Source organism: Oncorhynchus tshawytscha, unplaced genomic scaffold, assembly GCF_018296145.1.
Source record: "Oncorhynchus tshawytscha isolate Ot180627B unplaced genomic scaffold, Otsh_v2.0 Un_contig_3117_pilon_pilon, whole genome shotgun sequence".
Taxonomy (NCBI): domain Eukaryota; kingdom Metazoa; phylum Chordata; class Actinopteri; order Salmoniformes; family Salmonidae; genus Oncorhynchus; species Oncorhynchus tshawytscha.
Genome location: NW_024609468.1, coordinates 127,525 through 150,000, shown reverse-complemented (window position 1 = coordinate 150,000; position 22,476 = coordinate 127,525). Strand labels below are relative to the sequence as shown.

Genomic DNA, 22,476 nt, shown 5'->3' with positions numbered 1-22,476 from the left:
ACTGGGCTGTGTTGTCTGTCCAGGACAGGACTGACTGTCTCTGTCTCCATGATGTCTAGTATTACTGACTGGGCTGTGTTGTCTGTCCAGGACTGACTGTCTCTGTCTCCATGATGTCTAGTATTACTGACTGGGCTGTGTTGTCTGTCCAGGACTGACTGTCTCTGTCTCCATGATGTCCAGTATTACTGACAGGACTGACTGTCTCTGTCTCCCATGATGTCTAGTCTTACTGACAGGACTGACTGTCTAGATGTCCTCATAACTTTGAGCCTTGGGTTCTTCTTCTCTCTCTCTCCACCAGGTCTGATAATTGATGCGTTTGGAGAACTGAGGAGACTGTCAGCAGGAGTCAGTCTGAAGGAGGATATGTCAGGTAGATGTCCTCAGAGCTGTGAGCCTGTGGTGTGTGTGTGTGTGTGTGTCTGTGTGTGTGTGTGTGTGTGTGTGGTGAATCTGTGAGTGTGTGTGTGTCCCCACAACACTGTGTGTGTGTGGTGTGTGTGTGTGTGTGTGTGGTGTGTGTGTGTGTGACTCAAAGCACACAGCAGTGTGTGTCAGCATCATAAAGAGTCTCAACAGGGGGGAAGAAACTGCCGAAGCACATGATGTCATATCCCCACAACGCTGAAACAGAGACTAGTTAAACAGGTAGTCATATCCCCACAACGCTGAAACAGAGACTAGTTAAACAGGTAGTCATATCCCCACAACGCTGAAACAGAGACTACTAGTTAAACAGGTCTTCAAACAGGTAGTCATATATCCCCAAACAGGTAGTCATATCCCCACAACGCTGAAACAGAGACTAGTTAAACAGGTAGTCATATCCCCACAACGCTGAAACAGAGACTAGTTAAACAGGTAGTCATATCCCCACAACGCTGAAACAGAGACTAGTTAAACAGGTAGTCATATCCCCACAACGCTGAAACAGAGACTAGTTAAACAGGTAGTCATATCCCCACAACGCTGAAACAGAGACTAGTTAAACAGGTAGTCATATCCCCACAACGCTGAAACAGAGACTAGTTAAACAGGTAGTCATATCCCCAAAACAGAGACTAGAAACAGACTAGTTAAACAGGTAGTCATATCCCCACAACGCTGAAACAGAGACTAGTTAAACAGGTAGTCATATCCCCACAACGCTGAAACAGAGACTAGTTAAACAGGTAGTCATATCCCCACAACGCTGAAACAGAGACTAGTTAAACAGGTAGTCATATCCCCACAACGCTGAAACAGAGACTAGTTAAACAGGTAGTCATATCCCCACAACGCTGAAACAGAGACTAGTTAAACAGGTATCCCCACAACGCTGAAACAGAGACTCAAACAGGTCTCATATCCCCACAACGCTGAAACAGAGACTAGTTAAACAGGTAGTCATATCCCCACAACGCTGAAACAGAGACTAGTTAAACAGGTAGTCATATCCCCACAACGACTAGTTAAACAGAAACAGAGACTAGTTAAACAGACAGAGACTAGTTAAACAGGTAGTCATATCCCCACAACGCTGAAACAGAGACTAGTTAAACAGGTCTTCATATCCCCACAACGCTGAAACAGAGACTAGTTAAACAGGTAGTCATATCCCCACAACGCTGAAACAGAGACTAGTTAAACAGGTCTTCATATCCCCACAACGCTGAAACAGAGACTAGTTAAACAGGTCTTCATATCCCCACAACGCTGAAACAGAGACTAGTTAAACAGGTCTTCATATCCCCACAACGCTGAAACAGAGACTAGTTAAACAGGTAGTCATATCCCCACAACGCTGAAACAGAGACTAGTTAAACAGGTCTTCATATCCCCACAACGCTGAAACAGAGACTAGTTAAACAGAGATCCCCACAGTTGAAACAGAGACTAGTTAAATCCCCACAACGCTGAAACAGAGACTAGTTAAACAGGTCTTCATATCCCCACAACGCTGAAACAGAGACTAGTCAAACAGGTAGTTAAACATATCCCCACAACGCTGAAACAGAGACTAGTTAAACAGGTCTTCATATCCCCAGGTCTTCATATCCCCACGCTGAAACAGAGACTAGTTAAACAGGTCTTCATATCCCCACAACGCTGAAACAGAGACTAGTTAAACAGGTCTTCATATCCCCACAACGCTGAAACAGAGACTAGTTAAACAGGTCTTCATATCCCCACAACGCTGAAACAGAGACTAGTTAAACAGGTAGTCATATCCCCACAACGCTGAAACAGAGACTAGTTAAACAGGTAGTCATATCCCCACAACGCTGAAACAGAGACTAGTTAAACAGGTAGTCATATCCCCACAACGCTGAAACAGAGACTAGTTAAACAGGTCTTCATATTCCCACAACGCTGAGAAAACAGAGACTAGTTAAACAGGTAGTCATATCCCCAACGCTGAAACAGAGACTAGTTAAACAGGTAGTCATATCCCCACAACGAAACAGAGACTAGTTAAACAGGTAGTCATATCCCCACAACGCTGAAACAGAGACTAGTTAAACAGGTAGTCATATCCCCACTGAAACAGAGACTAGTTAAACAGGTCATATCCCCACAACGCTGAAACAGAGACTAGTTAAACAGGTAGTCATATCCCCACAACGCTGAAACAGAGACTAGTTAAACAGGTAGTCATATCCCCACAACGCTGAAACAGAGACTAGTTAAACAGGTAGTCATATCCCCACAACGCTGAAACAGAGACTAGTTAAACAGGTCTATATCCCCACAACGCTGAAACAGAGACTAGTTAAACAGGTAGTCATATCCCCACAAACAGCTGAAACAGAGACTAGTTAAACAGGTAGTCATATCCCCACAACGCTGAAACCCCAAACAGGTAGTCATATCCCCACAACGCTGAAACAGAGACTAGTTAAACAGGTCATATCCCCACAACATATCCCCACAACGCTGAAACAGAGACTAGTTAAACAGGTAGTCATATCCCCACAACGCTGAAACAGAGACTAGTTAAACAGGTAGTTAAACATATCCCCACAACGCTGAAACAGAGACTAGTTAAACAGGTAAACTAGTTAAACAGGTAGTCATATCCCCACAACGCTGAAACAGAGACTAGTTAAACAGGTAGTCATATCCCCACAACGCTGAAACAGAGACTAGTTAAACAGGTAGTCATATCCCCACAACGCTGAAACAGAGACTAGTTAAACAGGTAGTCATATCCCCACAACGCTGAAACAGAGACTAGTTAAACAGGTCTTCATATCCCCACAACGCTGAAACAGAGACTAGTTAAACAGGTAGTCATATCCCCACAACGCTGAAACAGAGACTAGTTAAACAGGTAGTCATATCCCCACAACGCTGAAACAGAGACTAGTTAAACAGGTAGTCATATCCCCACAACGCTGAAACAGAGACTAGTTAAACAGGTAGTCATATCCCCACAACGCTGAAACAGAGACTAGTTAAACAGGTCTTCATATCCCCACAACGCTGAAACAGAGACTAGTTAAACAGGTAGTCATATCCCCACAACGCTGAAACAGAGACTAGTTAAACAGGTAGTCATATCCCCACAACGCTGAAACAGAGACTAGTTAAACAGGTGAAACAGAGACTAGTTAAACAGGTCTTCATATCCCCACAACGCTGAAACAGAGACTAGTTAAACAGGTAGTCATATCCCCACAACGCTGAAACAGAGACTAGTTAAACAGGTAGTCATATCCCCACAACGCTGAAACAGAGACTAGTTAAACAGGTAGTCATATCCCCACAACGCTGAAACAGAGACTAGTTAAACAGGTAGTCATATCCCCACAACGCTGAAACAGAGACTAGTTAAACAGGTGAGTCATATCCCCACAACGCTGAAACAGAGACTAGTTAAACAGGCTGAAACAGAGACTAGTTAAACATATATCCCCACAACGCTGAAACAGAGACTAGTTAAACAGGTCTCATATCCCCACAACGCTGAAACAGAGACTAGTTAAACAGGTCTTCATATCCCCACAACGCTGAAACAGAGACTAGTTAAACAGGTAGTCATATCCCCACAACGCTGAAACAGAGACTAGTTAAACAGGTAGTCATATCCCCAACAAACGCTGAAACAGAGACTAGTTAAACAGGTAGTCATATCCCCACAACGCTGAAACAGAGACTAGTTAAACAGGTCTTCATATCCCCACAACGCTGAAACAGAGACTAGTTAAACAGGTAGTCATATCCCCACAACGCTAAACAGGTAGTCATATCCCCACAACGCTGAAACAGAGACTAGTTAAACAGGTAGTCATATTCCCACAACGCTGAAACAGAGACTAGTTAAACAGGTAGTCATATCCCCACAACGCTGAAACAGAGACTAGTTAAACAGGCTAGTCATATTATCCCCACAACGCTGAAACAGAGACTAGTTAAACAGGTCTTCATATCCCCACAACGCTCATAGTCCCCATATCCCCACAACGCTGAAACAGAGACTAGTTAAACAGGTAGTCATATCCCCACAACGCTGAAACAGAGACTAGTTAAACAGGTAGTCATATCCCCACAACGCTGAAACAGAGACTAGTTAAACAGGTAGTCATATCCCCACAACGCTGAAACAGAGACTAGTTAAACAGGTTCATATCCCCACAACGCTGAAACAGAGTCATATCCCCACAACGCTGAAACAGAGACTAGTTAAACAGGTAGTCATATCCCCACAACGCTGAAACAGAGACTAGTTAAACAGGTAGTCATATCCCCACAACGCTGAAACAGAGACTAGTTAAACAGGTCTTCATATTCCCACAACGCTGAAACAGAGACTAGTTAAACAGGTCTTCATATCCCCACAACGCTGAAACAGAGACTAGTTAAACAGGTCTTCATATTCCCACAACGCTGAGAAAACAGAGACTGGGAATGTGTCATTGTGAAAACAGTTAGTCATATTCCCACAGTGCAGAAACAGAGACAATCCTAGTTTAACAGTTAGTCATGGCCTCTCAAGTGTCTCAGCGGCTAAGGCACTGCATCGCTGTGTTGCGGCGTCACTACAGCCTGGGGTTCGATCCCTGACTGTGTCACGACCGGCCGTGACCTGGAGTCCCATAGGGCGGTGCACAATTGGCCCAGCATCGGCTGGGTTAGGGAGGGTTTGGCCCAGCGTCGTCTGGGTTAGGGGAGGGTGTGGCCCAGTGTCATCCGGGTTAGGGGAGGGTTTGGCCCAGCGTCGTCCGGGTTAGGGGAGGGTTTAGCCCAGCATCGTCTGGGTTAGGGAGAGGGTTTGGCCCAGTGTCATCTGGGTTAGGGGAGGGTTTGGCCCAGCGCATCGGCTGGGAGGGTTTGGCCCAGCGTCGTCCGGGTTAGGGGAGGGTTTGCCCAGCGTCGTCCGGGTTAGGGGAGGGTTTGGCCCAGCGTCGTCCGGGTTAGGGGAGGGTTTGGCCCAGGGGAGGGTTTGGCCCAGCGTCGTCTGGGTTAGGGGAGGGTTTGGCCCAGCGTCGTCCGGGTTAGGGGAGGGTTTGGCCCAGCGTCGTCCGGGTTAGGGAGGGTTTGGCCCAGCGTCGTCTGGGTTAGGGGAGGGTTTGGCCCAGCGTCGTCCGGGTTAGGGAGGGTTTGGCTCAGCGTCGTCCGGGTTAGGGGAGGGTTTGGCCCAGCATCGTCCGGGTTAGGGGAGGGTTTGGCCCAGCGTCTTCCGGGTTAGGGGAGGGTTTGGCCCAGCGTCTTCCGGGTTAGGGGAGGGTTTGGCCCAGCGTCGTCCGGGTTAGGGAGGGTTTGGCCCAGCGTCTTCCGGGTTAGGGGGTTTGGCAGGGTTTGGCCCAGCGTCTTCCGGGTTAGGGGAGGGTTTGGCCCAGCGTCTTCCGGGTTAGGGAGGGTTTGGCCCAGCGTCTTCCGGGTTAGGGGAGGGTTTGGCCCAGCGTCTTCCGGGGGTTAGGAGAGGGCTTGGCCCAGCAGCATCCCGGGTTAAGGGAGGGTTTGGCTCAGCGTCGTCCGGGTTAGGGGAGGGTTTGGCCCAGCTTCTTCCGGATTAGGGGAGGGTTTGGCCCAGCTTCTTCCGGGTTAGGGGAGGGTTTGGCCCAGCGTCTTCCGGGTTAGGGGAGGGTTTGGCCCAGCATCGTCCGGGTTAGGGGAGGGTTTGGCTCAGCGTCGTCTGGGTTAGGGGAGGGTTTGGCCGGGGGGGCTTTACTTGGCTCATCTCGTTCTAGCAACACCTTGTGGCGGACCGGGCGCCTGCAAGCTGACCCCGGTCGTCAGTTGAACAGTGTTTCCTCTGACACATTGATGGCTTCCGGATTAAGCGGGCAGTGTGTTAAGAAGCAGCTTGGCGGGTCATGTTTCGGGCAGGACTCAAAACTCTACCTTCAACATCTTCCAAGCCTGTTGGAGAGTTACAGCGATGAGACAAGACAGGGAGTCTGGCTGATATGGTGGCTGATCTCTCAGAGGGTTGTCTGAGGACAACAACAACAAACAGTGTCTCTGATGAGGATCAACAGCTCGTCCTCGGAAGAACACTGGAGGAACTAAGTTCAGATGTTACTCAACAGCTAAAGGGGAGATAATATTATGGGATGTTCAGGATTACTGTTACAGGACACTAGTATCCTCAAGACATTGTTAGCCCATGGCTAAACAGGAGAGAGAGAGTCGGGACAATGATAGCCTGCAGGACCAATCTGCATGCTGAACAGTGTGTATGAATATGTATGCATCCCAAATAACACCCTATTCCCTTTATAGTGCACTACTTTCATAATCTACTTTCCATAATCAAAAGTAGTGCGCTACATAGGGATTAGGGTGCCGTTTGGGAAAGCATCCATGGACACTAGGGCTGGATGACTCCTAGTCGTAGGGAGGAGAGGTAAAGCAGCAATGATTGATTGTGTTGTCAGCTGAAGGGCTCTTGACTGGTTATGTTAAAACTAACTCATCTGACAGGAAAATCATAACTGGTATCAGACACCAGGAGTTCTCTAACCTCTCATTGGGACCCCCCCCCAGACCTTTCACTATTTAGTTGTATCTCTGAACTATCTCACCTGATTGACCTAGTGAAAGGGGCTTGATGATTAGTGGACAAGTTGAATCAGGTGAGTTAGCTGTGGAATAGTTAAATACATGGAACTGTTAGGGGTCCTGAGGAGATGTTGGAGAATGTCTGGGGACCTGAGGAGAGGTTGGAGAACCTCTAGGGACCTGAGGAGAGGTTGGAGAACGTCTGGGGACCTGAGGAGAGGTTGGAGAACGTCTGGAGATCCTGGGGAGAGGTTGGAGAACATATGGGGTCTTGAGGAGAGGTTGGAGAACGTCTAGGGACCCGAGGAGAGGTTGGAGAACGTCTAGGAACCAGAGGAGAAGTTGGAGAACGTCTGGGGACCAGAGGGGAGGTTGGAGAACGTCTTGGGACCTGAGGAGACATTGGAGAATGTCTAGGGACCAGAGGATAGGTTGGAGAACGTTTTGGGACCTGAGGAGACGTTGGAGAACGTCTGGGGGTCCTGAGGAGAGGTTGGAGAACGTCTAGGGACCAGAGGAGAGGTTGGAGAACGTCTGGCGGTCCTGAGGAGAGTGTCTAGGTTGGAGAGCGTCTAGGGTCCTGAGGAGACGTTGGAGAACGTCTGGGGGTCCTGAGGAGAGGTTGGAGAACGTCTAGGGACCAGAGGAGATGTTGGAGAACCGACTGTCTTATACAGTCTGATGCTCTGGATCTGTGTCTTCCCTCATTATAGAATTTGGTTATAGACTTAAATACTGGTGTTGGAAATTCAAAATGAGATGAATCTGAGCCGTGTTGCCCCTGTGTTGAGAGACATGTAGAGAGATGAGGTCGGCTGGCAGCATCACATACAGACTTTTCTTTCTCCTGCAGACCAAATGCTTCATCTGCGGAATAGGAAACGACTACTTTGACACAGTACCTCATGGCTTTGAAACCCACACCCTGCAGGAGCACAACTTGGCCAACTATCTGTGAGTAGAGACATATGTCCCCCCATGTCATCTCCAGTCAGTGTCCAGAGTCTGTCAGAGACATACGTCCCCTCTGTCTTCTCCAGTCAGTGTCCAGAGTCTGTCAGAGACATATGTCCCCCCTGTCATCTCCAGTCAGTGTCCAGAGTCTGTCAGAGACATATGTCCCCCTGTCATCTCCAGTCAGTGTCCAGAGTCTGTCAGAGACATATGTCCCCCTGTCATCTCCAGTCAGTGTCCAGAGTCTGTCAGAGACATATGTCCCCCTGTCATCTCCAGTCAGTGTCCAGAGTCTGTCAGAGACATATGTCCCCCTGTCATCTCCAGTCAGTGTCCAGAGTCTGTCAGAGACATATGTCCCCTCTGTCTTCTCCAGTCAGTGTCCAGAGTCTGTCAGAGACATATGTCCCCCTGTCTTCTCCAGTCAGTGTCCAGAGTCTGTCAGAGATATGTCCCCCCTGTCTTCTCCAGTCAGTGTCCAGAGTCTGTCAGAGACATATGTCCCCCTGTCATCTCCAGTCAGTGTCCAGAGTCTGTCAGAGACATATGTCCCCCTGTCTTCTCCAGTCAGTGTCCAGAGTCTGTCAGAGACATATGTCCCCCTGTCATCTCCAGTCAGTGTCCAGAGTCTGTCAGAGACATATGTCCCCCTGTCTTCTCCAGTCAGTGTCCAGAGTCTGTCAGAGACATATGTCCCCCTGTCATCTCCAGTCAGTGTCCAGAGTGTCAGAGACATATGTCCCCCTGTTATCTCCAGTCAGTGTCCAGAGTCTGTCAGAGACATATGTCCCCTCTGTCTTCTCCAGTCAGTGTCCAGAGTCTGTCAGAGACATATGTCCCCTCTGTCTTCTCCAGTCAGTGTCCAGAGTCTGTCAGAGACATATGTCCCCCCTGTCTTCTCCAGTCAGTGTCCAGAGTCTGTCAGAGACATATGTCCCCCCCGTCATCTCCAGTCAGTTTCCAGAGTGTCAGAGACATAAGTCCACCCTGTTATCTCCAGTCAGTGTCCAGAGTCTGTCAGAGTGAAAGGGAGTGGGGAGAGGGGGCAGAACCGCTAGAGTGAAAAGGAGTGGGGAGAGGGGGCAGAACCGCTAGAGTGAAAAGGAGTGGGGAGAGGGGGCAGAACCGCTAGAGTGAAAAGGAGAGGGGAGCAGAACCGCTAGAGTGAAAAGGAGAGGGGGCAGAACCGCTAGAGTGAAAAGGAGAGGGGGCAGAACCGCTAGAGTGAAAAGGAGAGGGGGCAGAACCGCTAGAGTGAAAAGGAGAGGGGGCAGAACCGCTAGAGTGAAAAGGAGAGGGGGGGCAGAACCGCTAGAGTGAAAAGGAGAGGGGGAGAACCGGGGGACAGAACCGCTGGAGTGAAAAGGAGTGGGGAGAGGGGGCAGAACCGCTAGAGTGAAAAGGAGAGGGGACAGAACCGCTAGAGTGAAAAGGAGAGGGGGGGCAGAACCGCTAGAGTGAAAAGGAGAGGGGGCAGAACCGCTAGAGTGAAAAGGAGAGGGGGCAGAACCACTGGAGTGAAAAGGAGTGGGGAAAAGGAGGGGGCAGAACCGCTGGAGTGAAAAGGAGTGGGGAGAGGGGGCAGAACCGCTAGAGTGAAAAGGAGGGGGAGAGGGGGCAGAACCGCTAGAGTGAAAAGGAGTGGGGAGAGGGGGCAGAACCGCTAGAGTGAAAAGGAGTGGGGAGAGGGGGCAGAACCGCTAGAGTGAAAAGGAGTGGGGAGAGGGGGCAGAACCGCTGAGTGAAAAGGAGTGGGGAGAGGGGGCAGAACCGCTAGAGTGAAAAGGAGTGGGGAGAGGGGGCAGAACCGCTAGAGTGAAAAGGAGTGGGGAGAGGGGGCAGAACCGCTGGAGTGAAAAGGAGTGGGGAGAGGGGGCAGAACCGCTAGAGTGAAAAGGAGTGGGGAGAGGGGAGAGGGGGCAGAACCGCTAGAGTGAAAAGGAGTGGGGAGAGGGGGTTTGGGGGCAGAACCGCTAGAGTGAAAAGGAGTGGGGAGAGGGGGCAGAACCGCTAGAGTGAAAAGGAGTGGGGAGAGGGGGCAGAACCGTCTAGAGTGAAAAGGAGTGGGGAGAGGGGGCAGAACCGCTAGAGTGAAGAGGAGAGGGGAGAGGGAGCAGAACCGCTAGAGTGAAAAGGAGAGGGGAGAGGGGGCAGAACCGCTAGAGTGAAGAGGAGAGGGGAGAGGGGACATCCTTGTTTTGTCCCCTTTTCTAAAGTCTTTCTGGTACATAACAGCTTGTCTCTATGTTGCATTACTGTTTCTGGTATAAAGATGAGGGATTTGGCTGGAGAGATGGAACCTCTCTCAAATTCCTAGACAGAGCTCTGGAGGACTGACCATCCGTGAGATCTTAATGATGGTTTAACCATGTTTTAGAGGCTGTACAGGGGTTGTCGACTTTGTTACCAAACAATGGAGTAACAAAAGCTTCTATTTGGGGTTTGTGATGCGATAGGAAAGTTGAACGATCTGTCAGCTGTCTGTCTGAAGTGATGTTAACTCTAAATGTCTTCCTGTTGGGTTTGTGATGGGGTATGAACCTATCTGTCTGAAGTGATGTTAACTCTAAATGTCTCCCTGTTGGGTTTGTGATGGGGTATGAAACTATCTGTCTGAAGTGATGTTAACTCTAAATGTCTTCCTGTTGGGTTTGTGATGTGAAACTATCTGTCTGAAGTGATGTTAACTCTAAATGTCTCCCTGTTGAAACTATCTGTCTGTTTGTGATGGGTTTGTGATGAAAACTATCTGTCTGAAGTGATGTTAACTCTAAATGTCTCCCTGTTGGGTTTGTGATGTGAAACTATCTGTCTGAAGTGATGTTAACTCTAAATGTCTCCCTGTTGGGTTTGTGATGGGGTATGAAACTATCTGTCTGAAGTGATGTTAACTCTAAATGTCTCCCTGTTGGGTTTGTGATGTGAAACTATCTGTCTGAAGTGATGTTAACTCTAAATGTCTCCCTGTTGGGTTTGTGATGTGAAACTATCTGTCTGAAGTGATGTTAACTCTAAATGTCTTCCTGTTGGGTTTGTGATGGGGTATGAAACTATCTGTCTGAAGTGATGTTAACTCTAAATGTCTCCCTGTTGGGTTTGTGATGGGGTATGAAACTATCTGTCTGAAGTGATGTTAACTCTAAATGTCTCCCTGTTGGGTTTGTGATGTGAAACTATCTGTCTGAAGTGATGTTAACTAAATGTCTGTCTTTGTGAAGTGATGTTAACTCTAAATGTCTCCCTGTTGGGTTTGTGATGTGAAACTATCTGTCTGAAGTGATGTTAACTCTAAATGTCTCCCTGTTGGGTTTGTGATGGGGTATGAAACTATCTGTCTGAAGTGATGTTAACTCTAAATGTCTCCCTGTTGGGTTTGTGATGGGGTATGAAACTATCTGTCTGAAGTGATGTTAACCTGTTGGGTTTGTGATGTGAAACTATCTGTCTGAAGTGATGTTAACTCTAAATGTCTCCCTGTTGGGTTTGTGATGGGGTATGAAACTATCTGTCTGAAGTGATGTTAACTCTAAATGTCTCCCTGTTGGGTTTGTGATGGGGTATGAAACTATCTGTCTGAAGTGATGTTAACTCTAAATGTCTCCCTGTTGGGTTTGTGATGGGGTATGAAACTATCTGTCTGAAGTGATGTTAACTCTAAATGTCTCCCTGTTGGGTTTGTGATGGGGTATGAAACTATCTGTCTGAAGTGATGTTAACTCTAAATGTCTCCCTGTTGGGTTTGTGATGGGGTATGAAACTATCTGTCTGAAGTGATGTTAACTCTAAATGTCTTCCTGTTGGGTTTGTGATGGGGTATGAAACTATCTGTCTGAAGTGATGTTAACTCTAAATGTCTTCCTGTTGGGTTTGTGATGGGGTATGAAACTATCTGTCTGAAGTGATGTTAACTCTAAATGTCTTCCTGTTGGGTTTGTGATGGGGTATGAAACTATCTGTCTGAAGTGATGTTAACTCTAAATGTCTTCCTGTTTTTCATCCCTTTTTGTTCTCCAGCTTCTTTGTGATGTATCTCATTAACAAAGATGAAACAGAGCACACAGGCCAGGTAAGTCTCAGGTTTACACCTCAAATGGCCCCCTTTTCCCGATGTAGTGCACTCCTTTTGACCAGGGTTCATAGGGCCCATAGGGTTCATAGGGCCCATAGGGTCTATATGGTCTATAGGGTCCATAGGGTCTATAGGGTTCATAGTGTCCATAGGGTCTATAGGGTCCATAGGGTTTATAGGGTCCATAGGGTCTATAGGGTCCATAGGGCCCATAGGGTCTATAGGGTCTATAGGGTCCATAGGGTCTATAGGGTCCATCGGGTCCATAGGGCCCATAGGGTCTATAGGGTCTATAGGGTCCATATGGTCTATGGGGTCCATAGTGTCCATAGGGTTTATAGGGCCCTAGTCAAATGTAGTGCACTATAAAGGGAATAGGGTGTGATTTTAGGACACAAAATAGACGTTTCCCTCCCATCACTACTCACACAACAATGGTATTCCTCCCCAGGGCGTTAGCTCTGCTCTGCGTCTCAGAGGAGAAAACACCTGTATCCTCTCATCACCAGCATTATGCCCTGTCACTCTCTGAACACACACTTAGATTTGTAGAAAAGAGAATAATTTGACGTCAGGGAAATGACTACAAACCAGAAAGAGAACCATTTAACCTCAGGGAAATGACTACAACACATACGAAGACTCCAAAAAAGGCAAATCTCCAGATGCCGAAGGCCTCATTTGTGCAGGTTATAAGGTTCATTGCACCTTAGTGAAGTTACTGTATGTTAGTAGAGAGACCATTGACTTGTGACTGTAGAGGTAATATAGAGGTAATATAGAGGTAATGTAGAGGGAATGTAGAGGTACTGTAGAGGTATTATTATATTATACTTGTTATATATTAAATCAACTGTCTGATACCCCTCCCTTTCCTCCCCCTTCCCTCCCTCCCTTCCTTTCCTCCCCCTCCCTCCTTCCCTACCCTCCCCCCCCCCCTCCCCCCCTCCCTCCCCCCCCCTTCCCTACCCTCCCTCCCCCCCTTCCCTCCCTTTCCTCCCCCCCCTCCCTTCCTCCCCCTATCCCCCCCCCCTTCCCTCTCTATCCTCCCCTCCCTCCCCCCGTCCATCCCTCCCTCCCCCTCCCCCCCCCTCCCTCCCCCTCCCCCCTCCCCCCCTTCCCTCCCTCCCTCCCTCCCTCCCCCCCCCCCCCCCCCCTCCCTCCCCCTCCCTCCCCTCCCCCCCCCTCCCTCCCTCCCCCCCTCCCCCTCCCCCTCCCTCCCTCCCTCCCTCCCTCCCTCCCTCCCTCCCTCCCTCCCTCCCCCCTCCCTCCCTCCCTCCCTCCCTCCCTCCCCTTCCCTCCCTCCCCCCCCCTTCCCTCCCTCCCCCTCTCTATCCCCCTCCCCCTTCTCCCCCCGTCTCCAGGAGTCGTATGTGTGGAAGATGTACCAGGAGCGGTGTTGGGAATTCTTCCCTGCCGGAGACTGTTTCCGCAAACAATACGAAGACCAGCTCAACTGATTCATGAATCAACTGATCAATTCAACTGACTACTGATCAGCTGATCTATTGATCCAGATGCAGAGACTCGTCCTTTCTTACTGATCAATGTGAAAGGGGCTGTTTCGTCACCTTCCTTCGTCAGCTAGCCCCCCCCCCACACGCTGTTTGGAAAGCTTTCCAGACACTGTACATAATAATATAATGACGATGATTATTCAACTGTATAATGTCCTTCCTGGGTGCGTTTGGAACACAGGGCTGTGTTTTGACTTTGAGGACTTAATGCTTCATCTATACATTTGCTTTTAATAATTCCACATTGATGACAAGCAAACTAAATTATTGGAGGAGATGGGGGGGTACGCTGAAGAAAAGGAGGGGAAAAAGACTAAAACCAAACTGCTTTGTGGGACGAATAAATCTACGCCTCAGGAATGACAGGGTGGACAGTACAGTACAGTACATACCTCCCCCCTTCCCTACCCTCCCTCCCCCCTCCCCCCCTTCCCTCCCCTCCTTTCCTCCCTCCCCCTCCTCCCCTCCCCCCCTCTCTATCCCCCCTCCCCCCCCTTCCCTCCCCCCTCCTCCCCTTCCCTTCCTTTCCTCCCCTCTCTCCCCTCCCCCTCTCTATCCCCCGGAGATGAAGGGCCAGCAGATGGAGAGGGTGGACAGTACAGTACATACAGGAGATGCCCAGCAGATGGAGAGGGTGGACAGTACAGTACAGTACATACAGGAGATGAAGGGCCAGCAGATGGAGAGGGTGGACAGTACAGTACATACAGGAGGCCCAGCAGATGGAGAGGGTGGACAGTACAGTACATACAGGAGATGAAGGGCCAGCGGATGGAGAGGGTGGACAGTACAGTACAGTACAGTACATACAGGAGATGAAGGGCCAGCAGATGGAGAGGGTGGACAGTACAGTACAGTACATACAGGAGATGAAGGGCCAGCAGATGGAGAGGGTGGACAGTACTGTACAGTACATACAGGAGATGAAGGGCCAGCAGATGGAGAGGGTGGACAGTACAGTACAGTACATACAGGAGGCCCAGCAGATGGAGAGGGTGGACAGTACTGTACAGTACATACAGGAGATGAAGGGCCAGCAGATGGAGAGGGTGGACAGTACAGTACAGTACATACAGGAGATGAAGGGCCAGCAGATGGAGAGGGTGGACAGTACAGTACAGTACATACAGGAGATGAAGGGCCAGCAGATGGAGAGGGTGGACAGTACAGTACAGTACATACAGGAGATGAAGGGCCAGCAGATGGAGAGGGTGGACAGTACAGTACAGTACATACAGGAGGGCCAGCAGATGGAGAGGGTGGACAGTACTGTACAGTACATACAGGAGGCCCAGCAGATGGAGAGGGTGGACAGTACAGTACAGTACATACAGGAGGCCCAGCGGATGGAGAGGGTGGACCGAGGCGGGACATGATGAGGGAACAGTGCCTTACCGGGTCTGAGCAGAGCTATGCAAGATGGAGGGAAGAGGAAGGCATCAGCAACACGTCAGCAACACGTCAGCAACACGTCAGCACATCATGTGGAGACTGATACACGGGGGCTGATGTTTCTGACATAACGATGGGAGGCTGTGTGTGTGTGTGTGTGAGTGGTGTGTCTCGGAGACAGCGTGGACGGAGTGTGTGTTGGAGATAAGACAAGGAGGAAGGATGATAGAGAGTGAAGGAGGGAGAGAGGGAGGGAGGGGGAGAGAGAAAGAGAGAGTGAAAGAGGGAGGGAGAGAAAGAGAGAGAGAAGGAGGGAGGGGGAGAGGGAGGGAGAGAGAGAGATAAGGAGGGAGGGTGAAGGAGGGAGAGAGAGAGAAGGATGAGAGAAGGAGAATATGGGGTCTTCTTCATATGGAGCTCTGGACACTGTTCTCTCCCCAATTGTTCTTTTAGCAGGTTTTTTGGAGGGAGGAGAGGGGAAGGGGGGGGTGGAGGGGAAGGGGGGGTACTGCTCTTATGCAATCCAGCAACAGAGTTAACTCTTTATATACAAGTTCTACCAAACATCTCAGAAAAATTCAATATGTTTCATTGCATGTTTATTATGCAAGTTTAATGAAAAGTTTAAGAAATAAAGACGACGTAAGATTGATCTTTGTCACAACCAAAATGTTTTGTCTAGGTTTAAGATGACTTCATGAAGACGCATCTCTATAGTGTTTATGTGTTTTGGGCTTCAGTGTAAATTTACAGACCATCAGCCCAGAATACTCTATAGTATTTATGTGTTTTGGGCTTCAGTGTAAATTTACAGACCATCAGCCCAGAATACTCTATAGTATTTATATGTTGTGGGCTTCAGTGTAAATTTACAGACCATCAGCCCAGAATACTCTATAGTATTTATATGTTGTGGGCTTCAGTGTAAATTTACAGACCATCAGCCCAGAATACTCTATAGTATTTATATGTTGTGGGCTTCAGTGTAAATTTACAGACCATCAGCCCAGAATACTCTATAGTATTTATATGTTGTGGGCTTCGGTGTAAATTTACAGACCATCAGCCCAGAATACTCTATAGTATTTATATGTTGTGGGCTTCAGTGTAAATTTACAGACCATCAGCCCAGAATACTCTATAGTATTTATATGTTGTGGGCTTCAGTGTAAATTTACAGACCATCAGCCCAGAATACTCTATAGTATTTATATGTTGTGGGCTTCAGTGTAAATTTACAGACCATCAGCCCAGAATACTCTATAGTATTTATATGTTGTGGGCTTCAGTGTAAATTACAGACCATCAGCCCAGAATACTCTATAGTATTTATATGTTGTGGGCTTCAAATTACAGACCATCGGCCCAGAATACTGATTAAATAATACTGGGTCATCTGCTTCTTTCATCCTCACCTGTGTTTTATTAATCAGGTAACGGCCCATAGTGCTTTGAGCCAAAAGTAGTGCACTATATAGGGCTTAGTGTTACATTTGGGAAACAGACTCATTCTGATTGATGCTGAAGCAATACTCATTCAGGGACTCATGGAATATAATTATGTTAAGTGACAACAACAACATACAAGCCTGCTCCATTTTGTTTCACATCAATATGCCAATAAAGTTATTTGTAAATAAAGTTAATAAGTACTTAAATAAACTGAAGCGGTTTGGCCTAGTTCGTAACCAGTAGCAGCTGTTAACGGGGAGAAGGCTACAGTATGTACACCAGCCGTGAGATTTTCTCCTGTTCTATTATACAATAATGGGTTTTAAAATGGCGCTCAATCATCAAACCATCGCCTACTTTCATTCCCATGTCATTTACAACTATAAAATATATATCTCTTTCTTACTTGTTATACAGAATAATGTGAAACCATTGCAATAACAGATCATGGACAGCTGCTTACATAAGAAGTGGGTCCTGATATTTGACTCACGTAATGAACGTTGAATAGCGAGCTCACGGTAAATACCATGACGGATAACCTGTCACCATAATACTGTACCGTGTAGAGTTGTGAGTTCCTGTGTGTGACCTGCTGTACAAGGGGAAGATCAGATAGAAATGGAGCTGCATGATTTTGTCAAATAAATGATTATTTATTGATGGGTGGAGACGAGAACATTCTTTATCTATGGGGGGGGTCACAGACCCTTTATCTATGGGTGGAGACGAGAACATTCTTTATCTATGGGGGGGGTCACAGACCCTTTATCTATGGGGGGCCAGAGACCCTTTATCTATGGGTGGAAACGAGAACATTCTTGCCATGCCAGTGAGTGGCTTAGCTCAGCTGTAGGGGGGCCACAGACCCTTTATCTATGGGGGGGTCACAGACCCTTTATCTATGGGGGGCCACAGACCCTTTATCTATGGGGGGGTCACAGACCCTTTATCTATGGGGGGCCAGAGACCCTTTATCTCTGGGTGGAGAGGAGAACATTCTTGCCATGCCAGTGAGTGGCTTAGCTCAGCTAGCTCAGCCTCTATAAACCGAAAGTCAACCAGGTATCCTTTATCAGTTCATCTCTGGGGGGCACAGACCCTTTATCTCTGGGGGGACAGAGACACTTTATCTATGGGGGGCCACAGACCCTTTATCTATGGGGGCCAGAGACTCTTTATCTCTGGGGGCCAGAGACTCTTTATCTCTGGGGGCCAAAGACCCTTTATCTCTGGGGGCCAGAGACTCTTTATCTCTGGGGGGCCAGAGACCCTTTATCTCTGGGGGGCCAGGGAATGGAGGAGAGGGGAAGATGAGAGGGAGGGAAGGGGTGGAGAGGACACAATGACCGTCCCAACCAGCCACAGGCAGAACTGACAACATATAATCAATTAGTAGTGCTTACAGGTGGAGTTGAGGAGTAGAAATGTCCATCCCATTTGAAGATGTTCGTCCACATGGAATAGAAAAGCTGAAAGGCCTGAACCCCAGTCTGTGTCCTGAAGGTGAGTGTTAGATGGGAGAGACAGAAGACACAGCAGTATTACAGGAGACATCACTATATCAGTCTGTGTCCTGAAGGTGAGTGTTAGATGGGAGAGCCAGAAGGCACAGCAGTATTACAGGAGACATCACTATATCAGTCTGTGTCCTGAAGGTGAGTGTTAGATGGGAGAGCCAGAAGGCACAGCAGTATTACAGGAGACATCGCTATATCAGTCTGTGTCCTGAAGGTGAGTGTTAGATGGGAGAGCCAGAAGGCACAGCAGTATTACAGGAGACATCACTATATCAGTCTGTGTCCTGAAGGTGAGTGTTAGATGGGAGAGCCAGAAGGCACAGCAGTATTCCTAATGCCCATATTATTACAGATACAGGAGACATCACTATATCAGTCTGTGTCCTGAAGGTGAGTGTTAGATGGGAGAGCCAGAAGGCACAGCAGTATTCCTTATGCCCATATTATTACAGATACAGGAGACATCACTATATCAGTCTGTGTCCTGAAGGTGAGTGTTAGATGGGAGAGCCAGAAGGCACAGCAGTATTACAGGAGACATCACTATATCAGTCTGTGTCCTGAAGGTGAGTGTTAGATGGGAGAGCCAGAAGGCACATATTCAATGCCCATATTATTACAGATACAGAGACATCACTATATCAGTCTGTGTCCTGAAGGTGAGTGTTAGATGGGAGAGCCAGAAGGCACAGCAGTATTACAGGAGACATCACTATATCAGTCTGTGTCCTGAAGGTGAGTGTTAGATGGGAGAGCCAGAAGGCACAGCAGTATTACAGGAGACATCACTATATCAGTCTGTGTCCTGAAGGTGAGTGTTAGATGGGAGAGCCAGAAGGCACAGCAGTATTCCTAATGCCCATATTATTACAGATACAGGAGACATCACTATATCAGTCTGTGTCCTGAAGGTGAGTGTTAGATGGGAGAGCCAGAAGGCACAGCAGTATTACAGGAGACATCACTATATCAGTCTGTGTCCTGAAGGTGAGTGTTAGATGGGAGAGCCAGAAGGCACAGCAGTATTACAGGAGACATCACTATATCAGTCTGTGTCCTGAAGGTGAGTGTTAGATGGGAGAGCCAGAAGGCACAGCAGTATTCCTAATGCCCATATTATTACAGATACAGGAGACATCACTATATCAGTCTGTGTCCTGAAGGTGAGTGTTAGATGGGAGAGCCAGAAGGCACAGCAGTATTACAGGAGACATCACTATATCAGTCTGTGTCCTGAAGGTGAGTGTTAGATGGGAGAGCCAGAAGGCACAGCAGTATTACAGGAGACATCACTATATCAGTCTGTGTCCTGAAGGTGTGTGTTAGATGGGAGAGCCAGAAGGCACAGCAGTATTACAGGAGACATCACAATATCAGTCTGTGTCCTGAAGGTGAGTGTTAGATGGGAGAGCCAGAAGGCACAGCAGTATTCCTAATGCCCATATTATTACAGATACAGGAGACATCACTATATCAGTCTGTGTCCTGAAGGTGAGTGTTAGATGGGAGAGCCAGAAGGCACAGCAGTATTACAGGAGACATCGCTATATCAGTCTGTGTCCTGAAGGTGTGTGTTAGATGGGAGAGACAGAAGGCACAGCAGTATTCCTAATGCCCATATTATTACAGATACAGGAGACATCACTATATCAGTCTGTGTCCTGAAGGTGAGTGTTAGATGGGAGAGCCAGAAGGCACAGCAGTATTACAGGAGACATCACTATATCAGTCTGTGTCCTGAAGGTGAGTGTTAGATGGGAGAGCCAGAAGGCACTGCAGTATTACAGGAGACATCACTATATCAGTCTGTGTCCTGAAGGTGAGTGTTAGATGGGAGAGCCAGAAGGCACAGCAGTATTCCTAATGCCCATATTATTACAGATACAGGAGACATCACTATATCAGTCTGTTCTAGTATCTTATCCTCTGTGCAGTAAGTAATTTGCCAAAATGCCACTTGTTCCCTATATGGAGCACTCATGTTCAATAGGGCCCACAGCACTACAATTGGGAATAGGGTGCCATTGGGGACTCAGCCGAATAGAAGATTAATGAGACTATAGCTGATGACCTGAAGATTAAACAGCATCACAACAAACGGCATCACAACAAACAGCATCATAACAAACAGCATCACAACAAACAGCATCACAACAAACAGCATCACAACAAACAGCATCACAACAAACAGCATCACAACAAACAGCATCATAACAAACAGCATCATAACAAACAGCATCACAACAAACAGCATCATAACAAACAGCATCACAACAAACAGCATCACAACAAACAGCATCACAACATCAAACAAACATCATAACAAACAGCATCACAGCATCATAACAAACAGCATCACAACAAACAGCATCACAACAAACAGCATCACAACAAACAGCATCACAACAAACAGCATCACAACAAACAGCATCACAACAAACAGCATCACAACAAACAGCATCACAACAAACAGCATCACAACAAACAGCATCACAACAAAAACAGCATCACAACAAACAGCATCACAACAAACAGCATCACAACAAACAGCATCACAACATCACAACAAACAGCATCACAACAAACAGCATCATAACAAACAGCATCACAACAAACAGCATCACAACAAACAGCATCACAACAAACAGCATCACAACAAACAGCATCACAACAAACAGCATCATAACAAACAGCATCATAACAAACAGCATCACAACAAACAGCATCACAACATCAAACAAACAGCATCACAACAAACAGCATCATAACAAACAGCATCACAGCATCATAACAAACAGCATCACAACAAACAGCATCACAACAAACAGCATCATAACAAACAGCATCACAACAAACAGCATCATAACAAACAGCATCATAACAAACAGCATCACAACAAACAGCATCACAACAAACAGCATCACAACAAAGCATCACAGCATCACAACAAACAGCATCACAACAAACAGCATCATAACAAACAGCATCACAACAAACAGCATCATAACAAACAGCATCACAACAAACAGCATCATAACAAACAGCATCACAAACAGCATCATAACAAACAGCATCACAACAAACAGCATCAAACAAACAGCATCATAACAAACAGCATCATAACAAACAGCATCACAGCATCATAACAAACAGCATCACAACAAACAGCATCATAACAAACAGCATCACAACAAACAGCATCACAACAAACAGCATCACAACAAACAGCATCACAACAAACAGCATCACAACAAACAGCATCATAACAAACAGCATCACAACAAACAGCATCATAACAAACAGCATCATAACAAACAGCATCATAACAAACAGCATCACAACAAACAGCATCAAACAAACAGCATCACAACAAACAGCATCATAACAAACAGCATCACAATCATAACAAAGCATCATAACAAACAGCATCATAACAAACAGCATCATAACAAACAGCATCACAAACAGCATCACAACAAACAGCATCACAACAAACAGCATCATAACAAACAGCATCATAACAAACAGCATCACAGCATCATAACAAACAGCATCATAACAAACAGCATCACAACAAACAGCATCACAACAAACAGCATCACAACAAACAGCATCACAACAAACAGCATCACAACAAACAGCATCATAACAAACAGCATCACAACAAACAGCATCATAACAAACAGCATCATAACAAACAGCATCACAACAAACAGCATCATAACAAACAGCATCACAACAAACAGCATCATAACAAACAGCATCACAGCATCAAACAAACAGCATCACAACAAACAGCATCATAACAAACAGCATCACAACAAACAGCATCATAACAAACAGCATCACAACAAACAGCATCATAACAAACAGCATCACAATCATAACAAACAGCATCACAACAAACAGCATCACAGCATCATAACAAACAGCATCACAGCATCAACAAACAGCATCATAACAAACAGCATCATAACAAACAGCATCATAACAAACAGCATCACAAGCACAAAAACAGCATCACAACAAAGCATCATCACAGCATCACAACAAACAGCATCATAACAAACAGCATCATAACAAACAGCATCACAGCATCATAACAAACAGCATCACAACAAACAGCATCACAACAAACAGCATCATAACAAACAGCATCATAACAAACAGCATCATAACAAACAGCATCACAGCAAACAGCATCACAACAACCAGCATCATAACAAACAGCATCATAACAAACAGCATCATAACAAACAGCATCAGTAACAAATGGCATCACAACAACCAGTAACAAACAGCATCATCAACAATAGCATCATTGAAACAGCATCATAACAAACAGCATCATAACAAACAGCATCACAACAAACAGCATCACAACAAACAGCATCACAACAAACAGCATCACAACAAACAGCATCATAACAAACAGCATCACAACATCATAACAAACAGCATCACAACAAACAGCATCATAACAAACAGTTATGTATGAACGATATGGAGGAAGGACATCAGTAATAGATGGGAGAGGGTAGAGGAAGGACATCAGTAATAGATGGTTGAGGGTAGAGGAAGG

At 46.9% G+C, this 22,476-nt stretch overlaps 1 protein-coding gene and 1 pseudogene across 5 annotated transcripts; both read left to right on the top strand.

The window, feature by feature from the left end:
* The window catches only part of LOC121844925, a 46,395-nt pseudogene extending 32,755 nt beyond the window's left edge, over window positions 1-13,640 (top strand).
* Window positions 13,641-13,777: 137 nt separating this feature from the next.
* On the top strand, window positions 13,778-15,192 carry LOC121844926. Of its 5 annotated transcripts, none has more exons than XM_042315453.1 (4): window positions 13,778-13,921; window positions 14,090-14,221; window positions 14,319-14,546; window positions 14,601-15,192. In XM_042315453.1, exons 1-4 carry the CDS (start codon window positions 13,778-13,780, stop codon window positions 14,904-14,906), a joined length of 810 nt encoding a protein of 269 aa, XP_042171387.1. In that variant the 3' UTR covers window positions 14,907-15,192. The 5 variants fall into 5 exon arrangements, with proteins under 5 accessions (XP_042171387.1, XP_042171388.1, XP_042171386.1 ...); XM_042315454.1 differs by having other exon boundaries at window positions 14,319-14,708; window positions 14,859-15,192; XM_042315452.1 differs by having other exon boundaries at window positions 14,319-14,837; window positions 14,886-15,192.
* The last annotated feature ends 7,284 nt before the right edge of the window (window positions 15,193-22,476 follow it).

What these genes read in the sequence shown, in the direction of transcription:
- LOC121844926 (XM_042315450.1), top strand. Translation starts at nt 13,778, where the DNA reads ATGACAAGCAAACTAAATTATTGGAGGAGATGGGGGGGTACGCTGAAG. An exon ending in ACAGTACAGTACAGTACATA is followed by an intron (nt 13,922 to 14,089) that starts CCTCCCCCCTTC and finishes CCTCTCTATCCC; the next exon opens with CCGGAGATGAAGGGCCAGCA. An exon ending in GCCAGCAGATGGAGAGGGTG is followed by an intron (nt 14,222 to 14,318) that starts GACAGTACAGTA and finishes GAGGGTGGACAG; the next exon opens with TACAGTACAGTACAGTACAT.